The sequence below is a fragment of the Sarcophilus harrisii genome, chromosome X (genome assembly GCF_902635505.1).
Source record: "Sarcophilus harrisii chromosome X, mSarHar1.11, whole genome shotgun sequence".
Classification (NCBI taxonomy): Eukaryota; Metazoa; Chordata; class Mammalia; order Dasyuromorphia; family Dasyuridae; genus Sarcophilus; species Sarcophilus harrisii.
The window spans coordinates 4,342,444-4,353,180 of record NC_045432.1 but is presented as its reverse complement, the minus strand read 5'-3'; the positions used below and the strand labels follow the sequence as shown (position 1 = coordinate 4,353,180).

The window sequence follows — 10,737 nt, the reverse complement described above, 5'->3', positions numbered from 1 at the left end:
TTGTTTTTGAATTTGTTTTCTCTGAATATTGCTCTTGTGAGTGATTTGTGTCAATATTGTATTGAATGAAGTGAAAGTAAGGGTGAAAGCTAATCAGCGATGTCTCTACAATTGTACGTTCTTGTCCTATATCAGATGATCTTTGCAATCATGAGCAGTTTAATAGGTAATTTCAACATCACCTTGACCTAGGGGTGAAATGGTTCCATTACTGAGCTTGTCTCTAACAGGAAATATGAATAAGAAGAAAGTCTCCATAACCACCTGTATATTTGTAACAGCACTACTCGTGATACCCACAGTTGGAAATAAAAGCATGTGCCCAGTGATTGGGGAATGAACAAATGATGAATAGGGAGACGTATGGAAAGATGAAGCAAAGCAAAAAGAGTCAAGAAAACAAAATACAAAACTATAACAATATAAATGACCCCCCCAATCAGAAGCGAATGTAGCAAATGTCAAGCATGACCTGAAAGACATATGGCTACACCTGCTACCTTTGTAAAGACATCCACAATGGTGGCACATCATACACGTCTTCAGGCATTTCCAATATATTCACCAACTGTGCTCGTTTTTCCTCTTCCTTTCTAAATATCATTTGTGCGGAGATCAGGGAGAACTGTACAATAATTGCCATAAGAATGGCTTTCTGGGAGGGGGGCAATAGCAGCAGAGGAATTATGCTATAAAGAACAAAAGACATCACTGAAAGTTAATTGTCAGAAACGAGCGGAAAGAAGAAATGGGGTTTTCAGCATCTTACCTCACCCCCTCTTCAGACGCGTCACCGGCCCTGCCTGGGGAAGACCTTTTTACTCCGCGCTTTCCCCCGTCGGGCATCCTTCCTGGAACAGGACCGATCGTGCCGCATCTCAGTTTGTGGCCACGGGAGACCCCCACCCAGCAGTGCGGGCCACGCGCTTTTCAGCCACCGACAGGAGAGCCTCTGGCCACCGAGCAAGGGCCGGCGGGCGCGGTCACTCTCGGGGCCCAAAGGCTGGGCCGCTGGCTCCGGGGCTGCCCTTTCCAAGGGGAAAGGCTTTAAGGGGCAGGCCGCAGGCCACCGGCGGGGCCCCCAGCTCTGGCTGACTAGCCAGGCTCCTTGCTGGGGCTCCTAGGGTGAGAGGTGCCGGTCCCGGCCCCTGAGGCAGGGAGTGGGCGCGGCCTGGGTCCCCTGGAAGGGACCCAACCTCTCAAAGCGCGGGACTTCGGCCCCTCCACCAACCGCGGCTGCTTGGGGGCCAGGGGCGCAGAGGCCGCAGCACCAGCGCACCAAGAGACCCGCGGGGCGGGGCGGGGCGGGGCGGGCCCAGGGCACAAGGGGCGTTCCGGGGACAGGAGCTGCCCCAGTGATGCGCTGTGAGACCTGCAGCTGCAGCGCCCTCGGGACTCTAGGGGCAGCAGCCAGGGCTGCTGTCAAGGGGCGCGATTCTGGCACCTTCTCCGGCGTCTTCTCGGGAGTCCCACAGGTCTCTCCCGTCCTCCTGGTCAGAGCCGTGCGCGCGCCTCTCCCGCGCTGTCCTCGCTAGTTTCCTGGAGGTCCGGGCCCGTTTTACTGTAGGCGCCATCACGGGGCGGTTTCTGGCCGTGGGCTGGAAGTATTTCCAACAGCACTTTAAAACCCAAACATTATCGGGGACAAAGCTCCCCCTCGGTCTTCGCCGCCTGTCGCCCCTGAGCAGAGAGACCAGTGGGGACCGGGCGCCTTCTGACGCGCTCTGGTTTGGTGAGCGGGAGAAGCCTTCCTCACCGGAGATCACGAGGCACATTCAAGACTGCGGTTGGCGTTATGTGCGAGGCCGAATAGAAGCAGGCACTCGCGTGATTTCTGTTCCTGCGCAGGCGTCCTCGTGGTCAGGCTTGCAGGGGAAGGGAGGATGGTGCAAGGGGGAGGGCGGGGCAAGCAGGAGAAAAGTTCAGGAGAATTTACTAGATGCCTACTTTGTAGGAGTCATGGGAGACAACCTGTGCAGTGATATGTAGATGGGTAATGAAGTATCATGTGTGAGAAAGAAAAAGCAGGAAAACTTTGGTGAATAGAGCTCCTGAAGGGCTATGCCCCCCCTCCTCTCTCTCCAGACTCCTTGCACCCTCAGGCTTGAATTGGTGACGTTGGTATCCTGGTTATCGCACAAACAAGACACTCCATCTCTCAGGTTCTGGCATTTTCTCTGTGGTCCCCATTGCTTGGAATGCAGATATGAAATACCCCAAGAATGTTAAATAGCAGCATTGACCTTTAAAATTATGATATACTGCCATTTCTTGTCAAGAACATATTACTTAATTATAATTAATTTTCATTTTTTAGAACTGAAGTTCACATACTCTGTTCAGTCTTTCACACTAATGAATTATGTTCTTGGCTGTTTTGTTTAATATAGAACACTAACACCAAAGGACCTGAAAAGGAATAAAGAGAGATCTTTTATAAACGACTTAAGTCACAGTAAATATTTGCATTTCTTTTAGCTCATGGTTGTCATTGTACCATATTACTGAAGTCCACATTCTTTCTTCAAAGAGCCATAAGAATAACATGGATTAAAAAAATTTTTGAACTCTTGCCAATATCTGCTGTATCGCTGTAAAAAAAAAGGAGATACGAAAGGAAATGTTTAACACTTTAAAAATAACTTTAATATACTCTTTTATTTGATGAAAGAAATGTGTAACGCGTTAATCTTAATTTTTTCAGTTGAAAATATACCACATTACTTACAATGTTCATCATAATTTTCTTTTGTAACATGGCCTTTTAGTCTTGTAGTTCATGTTGTGCAACTATAAGAAAATTATCATGGTTCTTTTCCAAGTCTTCCAAATTCTACAAAGTAAAAGGCCAATATCGATTATTAAAAATCACCTGTCTCTTCTAAATTCTAACAATTCACTTCTAAAATTAACTATCAATTCAAATACACACAATTCTCTGGCAAATAAATGTGGTGGCAGGGAAGCCTCTTCTTACCTTCTTGGGTGAAAGAGACAAGACGTGAATGAATCGTGTTAAGAAAACTCCATTATGAGTGTTAATATGCTTTATATAAGGTCCTATCCTCCAAGTAACACAAGGATAAAAGAACCAAGTTTGCCATAGCGGGAGCACATTTTAATGTCCCCTAATAGCAGTACAACAACTATGCAAGGGATATAAAGAAACCTAGCAGCTGAAAGATTAGTCCCATTTTTAAACCCTTAATATACCATGAAAGAGATGCACACACAGTAAAGTAGTATTTTTCAGACCTACTATACAGTATTTAAGATTATGTGACATGCTAGGGGAGAAGAGAATAAGAAAAGGTATAAAGGGCTTTAACTCTTAAAAAGTGTTCTTGAATCACACAACCGAGCACTTAAGACTAATTACCTACTGGACAATGATTCTATTAGCAAATGTTTGGAAAAATGGCCTTTCTCACTGTTCCATGGTGGCTCGATATTTGGTGTATACAGATAATCGCAGGAAAGATCAGAGGGTGGTGTGAGACAAGCCAGACTCATTTTTTGGCAGTAGGAGGAAGAGAGAGGTTGGTGGCGAGCCTGTGGCAGTTTGTCTGTCTCCTTCACTTCTCCCCCTAAAGACCAAGGACTTTACTTATCCTGACTCCAGCTATACTTGAGGCCTCCAGGGAGTTAGCCCAGACTTTACAAAAAGGTTTCCCAAAGCATATTATCTGCAGACAACCTTCCAAGTTACCCACCCTTTTCAAGTATCCCTGCCAAATTACAATGGTCCTGATGATGTAGTAGAAGACTTTACCTAGTAATACTTTGCATCAAGAAAAAAATATTTAAAAGTTAACATTTAGATAAAGCTTTCACTATGTGTTCAGCACTTAACAATTATTCCTTCATTTGAATCTCACATGAACTGAGCAGAAGCAGGAAAAAAAGAAAACTACACAGCAACAGCGAGATTGTGTGATGACCAGCTATGACAGCCTCAGCTTTTCTCAGCAATCCAGGGATCCACAGCAATTCCAATAAACTTGGGATGGAAAATGCTCCCTGCATACAGAGAAAGCACGATAGAGACTGCTTGTACCAGTGGCAGCCAGAATCCATCACCATATTCAAGACCGAGGTTTTACAAGGGCGTAAAACAGTGGCATTACTATCTTCCTATAGTGAATGCTACGTCTCTTTTTAAAACAGTTCAAGATCTCATGAGCCTTTTTGCCTTCCAGAAAACTGCTAACTCACACTGAGTTTGAAGTTCACTAAAACCTCCAGCTTTCAGAACAGTTGTCCAACTATGACTGCGCCACCTCATAACTGTAGAGCTAACTTTTTGTATCCAAGGAGTTTTCTCCTCCCTAGTGGATGTCACCTTCTTACGACTCAATGACCCTAGCCTGTTTACATCTTTCTGGGTGCTGTCTTCAAGGTCTTAGCATTCCCCAGATTGTTAACTGAACATTTAATGAGCGTGCCATCTATACCTTTATCCAACTGTGCTAAAAATGTTGGACATACAAGGCCCAGCACCTGTGCATTTCATTAAACCATAAAATCTACACAAAATACATCATGGCATTCACACTCAGAACCCATGTAAACAAAGCTGCCATGCATGCTATTTGCTACGTGTCCGATCACCACATGTGCTCATACTCGCTGTACGTCGTTATAAGGGGAAGGCCAGTTATTATTAGGTAACTGGTGAGCTTTGTTATGCAAGTAGAAAATTTATGGGTTATTTCTGCAACCTGCTCATCTGTAGTGTTTACGATGTAAATTCACACATATTCCATACATCTTTTAAGGAGTATAAATTTTCACTCACAAATAAGATATATAAATGAGCATTGATAGCCAGATTCAGAGAATATATCAGTGTGGATTTTGCCCAGGGATGATTTTGAGAGAGAATACTGAGCTTTGGGAAGAGCAAGTGGTAAGAGAATAGGAGCCTGCTTGTTAATCCCCCCTTTGGAGGGGTCCTTCTAGCAAGCAGTGCCACTTGCCCACAGATGTTGCTCGTGTAGTCCAATGCATAGTCTAGAACACAGACGCAGAAATGTGTGTGTGTGTGTGTGTGAGAGAGAGAGAGAGACAGACAGACAGAGAAAGAGAGAGAGAGAAACAGAGACAACAGAAATCTTTGAGAGCAGCAGGCTTTGTATACTCCCCTCCAAATGCCTTCTGGCTTTCACTGGAACAGGTACAGCCTCCTGGAAGCCATCATGGTTTGGGCAAAGTCTTGTATTTGACCACGGACATAGGTGTTTAATGGACGCTTTGATACCAATCTTTTATGCTCCTTTTACCGCTTGGCTTAAATATTTTTCTAAAGTGATGACATTTGTAGCAGTTCCCAAAGCATACAAAAGGGAAGTAAAGAAACTTAACTGACTAAGAAGGTAAAGGCAAACAAGCCAAGAATTTAAAGGAAATAATAGTGCAACCCTAAAGGCAGACAAGAATATGGTTACAATCATGCAGGAGGAGAACCAAGGGTGACAATCTGCTGCCCTGAAATCCCTGCCAGAAGGACAGAAGGACCTTGACGAGGATCAAGCAAAGCCCTCTACTTTGGGTTTGTTGAAGCTCTATACTTAGCTGACTTTGTCCTGCTGCCAAACTCCAGCCAAATGATCCTCAGATCCACTTGCCCAGCTCTAACCCCTGCTCATTCTCATTTGTGTTTCCACCTCCTTACTAGACATTTTAACTCTGTGCAAAATTGAACTCATGGTCCCCCCCACCCCCGGACCCTCCTCTTCTTTAGCACTCTTCTCCCAGACCTCCAAGCTCACACCCTCCGTGTCCTTCTCCCCATTTCCAAGCTGTGACCAAGCCTTATCAAGGACACCTTCAGCATCTCTCGCACGTGCCCCCTCCCTTCTGACCCTACTCCCATCCCAGCACAGTCCCTCATCTTCTCACACCTGGACTGTTACAATAGCTACTGGTGGGACTGCCTGTCACAAGGCTCTTCCCGCTCCAGTCCATCTGTCACTCAGCTGTTAAAACTGATTTTAAAACACCAACAGCTGCTACTGGGCTTATGTCCCAAAGAGATTTTAAAGAAGGGACAGAGACCTGTATGTGCAAGAATGTTTGTGGCAGCCCTGTTTGTAGTGGCCAGAAACTGGAAACTGAGTGGATGCCCATCAATTGGAGAATGGCTGAATAAATTGTGATATATGAATATTATGGAATATTATTGTTCGGTAAGAAATGACCAGCAGGAGGATTTCAGAAAGGCCTGGAGAGATTTACATGAACTGATGTTGAATGAAACAAGCAGGACCAGGAGATCATTATATAACAACAATACTATATGATGATCAATTCTGATGGACATGGACATCTTCAACAATGAGATGAACCAAATCAGTTCCAACGGAGCAGTAATGAACTGAACCAGCTACATCCAGTGAAAGAACTCTGGGAGATGACTTGAACCACTACACAGAATTCCCAGTCCCTCTATTTTTGTCCGCCTGCATTTTTGATTTCCTTCACAGGCTGATTGTACACTATTTCAAAGTCTGATTCTTTTTGTACAGCAAAATATCTGTTTGGACATGTATATTAATATTGTATTTAATTTATACTTTAACATATTTAACATGTATTGGTCAACCTGCCATCTACGGGAGGGGATGGGGGGAAGGAGCAAAATTAGAACAAAAGGTTTGGCAACTGTCAATGCTGTAAAATTACCCATACATATATCTTGTAAATAAAAAGCTATTTAAAAAAACCACCAACACCAGTGGCTTGCCAACTACGGTATCAAATTTTTAAAAAGTATGATATTCAGTCTTTCATAACCTGCATCTTCCTCCCAATTTTTCCAGTTTTCTTATAACCTGCCCTCCCCTACCTTGTCCTGTGATTCACTTATACCGACCTCCTTGTTGGTTCTCATCCAAGACCCACCATCTCCCCACAGGTAGTTTTGACTGGCCCTATTCTTGTCCTGGAATATTATCCCTCCTCATTTCACATCCTGACTTCAAGTCCCAGCTAAAATCCCACCTAACACAGGAATTCTTTCCCAATGTCCCTTAATTCGAGTGCCTTCCTTCTATTGATTATTTCCAATTCATCTTGCCTATAGTTTCTCTGTATATACTTGTCCACATGCTGTCTCCACCACAGAGTTTCTTTAGAGCAGAGATTGACTTTCTTTGTCTTTGTTTCCCAGTGCTTAGCATAGAGCTTAGCATGCAATAGGCACTTATTATTTTTTATTATATGAGTTCATAAAATGTCAGAGTTTGTACTTCAGCAACATAGAAAGACAAGGGTAAACTCTAGGACATGATGAAGTATTGAATAAGAGTTTTGCAACATTTTCCATCAATTCAGAAAACTGTTAATGTTGAAATTAAGTTTTAAAAATGTATGAAGATCTTGCATATACCAGACCTGAAATTGTTCATATAGGTGTTTAATCGTATTCAGTCTGTGGTCTGAATCATTCTGGTTGTTGAAAAATCTTTTAGTTGTTGTTTAAATATATTCTAAAAAACAAAAAATAAGATAGTCATGATCTTACAAAATGAAAAACTATGGTTGCAAAAATTTAACATTAGGTTAAATAACTGAATAGTAGCAAACTCATTATCACCATAACCTCATATTCTATTTACCCATCAGTATAAAAAAATTTTTAAAGCATATCAAAAAGAAAAGAACAAAACTAATTTAGCTATACTGAAAGATTAGGTATGAATACGATCTTAACCCCCGAATAAAGTAAAAAAGGCAAAGTGCTTCTCCCTTCACCAAAATCTATTCCTCTCTTTATTTTTATCTGAATTGAGAATGCCCTTAGAAGTTGCAAACCTGGGAGACCAGATACCTCAACAGAAAAAAAGGGAAGTCAGAAAGAGAAAAAGATTTGAGGTTAACTATAAGTTCTTTATTAAATTAGCCTTTCCCAGTTTTAATTAATACTAATAGTTCCATATTCAAACTGCATATTATTTGTTGTTTACTCCTCTTTGTGTATTTACTATGCATTGTTTTTATAAAAACCATATACCTTGCCATATTTCTCTACTAGCCTATAAATCTCATAAATGTATGAATCATGTTATGTCTAAATTTTATATCTTTCCAGCACACAGTGGGTGCTCAATAAAAGTATAAGAAAAATAACTATTATTGATGAAGCTCTTATGGTTTGCACATTGCTTTACTAATAATTACATGTTATCCTTATGACATCCCAGAGAAAAAAATACTCTTATTTTTATTTTACACACGAGGACCTCTGTTGGACAGAATTTAATTGACTCCCCTAAGGTCATTTAAATGCCAGAGGCCACACTTGAACTCAGGTCCTCCTGACTCCAGGTTCAAAGCAGTATCCACTGTACCACCTCACTGCCTCTAGTATGCAGGCACACATATATGTATATTTTTTACTGTAAGCATGTAACAAAAACCAAAACCGAACGATAGGTTTCCTATTAATTGCTAACAACAGTTATTACGTGGCAAATCCTAGTTTAGAAGAGAGCTTCAAGATCCAGAGGATGTGAAATGAGCTACGATTTGTGAGAAGTGGTCAACGGTATAGTATAAACAATCATAAATCGGGTATAATAATCTGATCTTATTAAAGAACATGAACAACTTTCAGATGACAAAATTTAAGCCATCTATATTCTTAGAAAAATGCTCCAAGTCACTATTGATTAGAAAAATGCAAATTAAAACAACTCTGAGGTACTACCTCACACCTCTCAGATTGGCTAAGATGGCAGGGAAAGATGATAAATCCTGGAGGGGATGTGGGGAACTTGGGACACTAATGTACTGTTGGTGGAATGAGCCAATGATTCTGGGGTGCAATCTGGAACGATACCCAAAGGGCTATCAAACTGTGCCTACCCTTGGAACCAGAAGTGCCACTACTGGGATACTGAGTCTGCATCCCAAGGATGTTGTAAAGGAGCAAAAAGGACCCATGCATGCCAAAATGTCTGTAGCAGCTCTTTCTGTGTTAACAAAGCATTGGGACATGATTAGGTGCCCATCATGGGAATAAGGCAATGGCTGAATAAGCTGTGGTACATGCAAGTAATGGAATATTATTTTTCTATATAAACGATGGTAGTCAAGCTGACTTTAGAAGGGGCTGGAAAGATTTACATGACCTGATTCTGAGAGAAACAAGCAGAATCAGAAATACAGTGTACATAATAACAGCAAAAATGTGCAATGATCAACTAGGAAAGACGTGGTTCTTCTCGGTGGTTCAGTGATCCAAAGTAATCCCTACAGACTTTGGACAGAAAATGTGGTCTGCATCCTGAAAAAGAACTGAGGCGACTGATTGTGAATCAGCACATGCTATATTCGTTTCTTTTTTTTTTTTTTCCTCCCATGGATTTTCACCTTTGGTTTTGATTTTTCTCTCACAACATGATTCATAAAGCAAGATGTATTAAAATAAATTAATTAAAAATAATAATCAGACCTGAATTGTTTGTTCTACCACTGGAGATGTTTGAACATGTGGCCAGTCCTAACCTGTAGTCTCCAAACCACTTTAGCCAGCCCCTCTGCTCACGGTTCCCAACACAAACTACCTCTCCCACCTGCTAAGATACCTTGGTTCGCAAAGTTCCTTTTGCTGACAAGTCCCTCTTCTTCCCTTTCCAACCAGCTAGGTGCTTCTCATCCTTGCCTTCTTACAAATAAGATCCTGTGAACCCCTCCTTCTACCTTTCTCTCTTATTTCTTTCCTATGTACAGAGCTTATCTTCTCATGAAATTATAAACTCCCAAGGGAAGAGTTTTGGCTTCTTTATAAACAATGTAGTGCAGGAGACAGAGCAGACGAAATCCAGAAGACCTTGTTCTGAAGCCTGCATCAGACACTTACTAGTTATATTCCCCTGGGCAAATCGTTCAATCCCTCCTACTCTCAGTTTTTCATCTGTAAAAAGGGGCTTATAATAGCACCTGTCTCACCAGTTTGAGAGCATCAAATGAGATGAAACTTAAAATGTTTTGCAAAATTTAGAGTGATATAATATTAACATTTGTATCTCTCCACAGCAAATAATATAATATAAGTTATAATGTGCACATTATAAGTGCTACATATTTGTTAAATTGTTGATATACGGATTGATCATATGAATTGTTGGAATATTTAGCTACAATATGCCTGTTATTTAAATATAAATGAATTTTATGGAAAAATATACAGGAGCTAAAAGTGCAAATATTTATGCATTTGCAAGACTTTGTCATGTGTTACGGGAAATACAATCAAGTCTGTTATTATAAAAGAAAAAACATTATCACTCTTAGCATGAAATCACAAATTATCAGAGATGGGCAATTTAAAGTAACCTCAAGTATTTTATCACACAAGTTGTGATTTAAAGACATTACTAAACTTAGCTCCGAAGTTCAAGTACTCTCTCTCTTTTTTAAGAAGAAGGAAGGAAGCCATGATAAAATGAAAAAGAAACATGCAAAAGAAAGAGCACTGAGTTCAAATTATGGCTCTGAAAAATTCTTTACTTTATATTACAACAATTCATTAAAAATTCCCTGAGCTTTAGTTCCCTTAATTAAAAAAATGGGGGAATATTTGTATCAGGTTGCTATTAGGAAAATGAATCAATGCCCAGATTATGATTCTTGATCTGTTAAAGGAAGAAAACTAGCTTTTCTGGGTACATGCCGAGTTGCAGCCAGGATCTCTGAGGTGTAACACAGCTAACAAGACCACAAAACAGAGCA

The 10,737-nt window shown here is 41.2% G+C and overlaps 1 protein-coding gene across 1 annotated transcript; it reads right to left on the bottom strand.

The window, feature by feature from the left end:
• Positions 1-488: 488 nt before the first annotated feature.
• Positions 489-1,781, bottom strand: LOC100934306. Its single transcript, XM_031944353.1, has 4 exons — positions 1,757-1,781; positions 1,445-1,587; positions 770-851; positions 489-689 (listed from the first exon to the last, which is right to left on the bottom strand). Exons 2-4 carry the CDS (start codon positions 1,572-1,574, stop codon positions 497-499), a joined length of 405 nt encoding a protein of 134 aa, XP_031800213.1. The 5' UTR covers positions 1,575-1,587; positions 1,757-1,781; the 3' UTR covers positions 489-496.
• Positions 1,782-10,737: the final 8,956 nt, after the last annotated feature.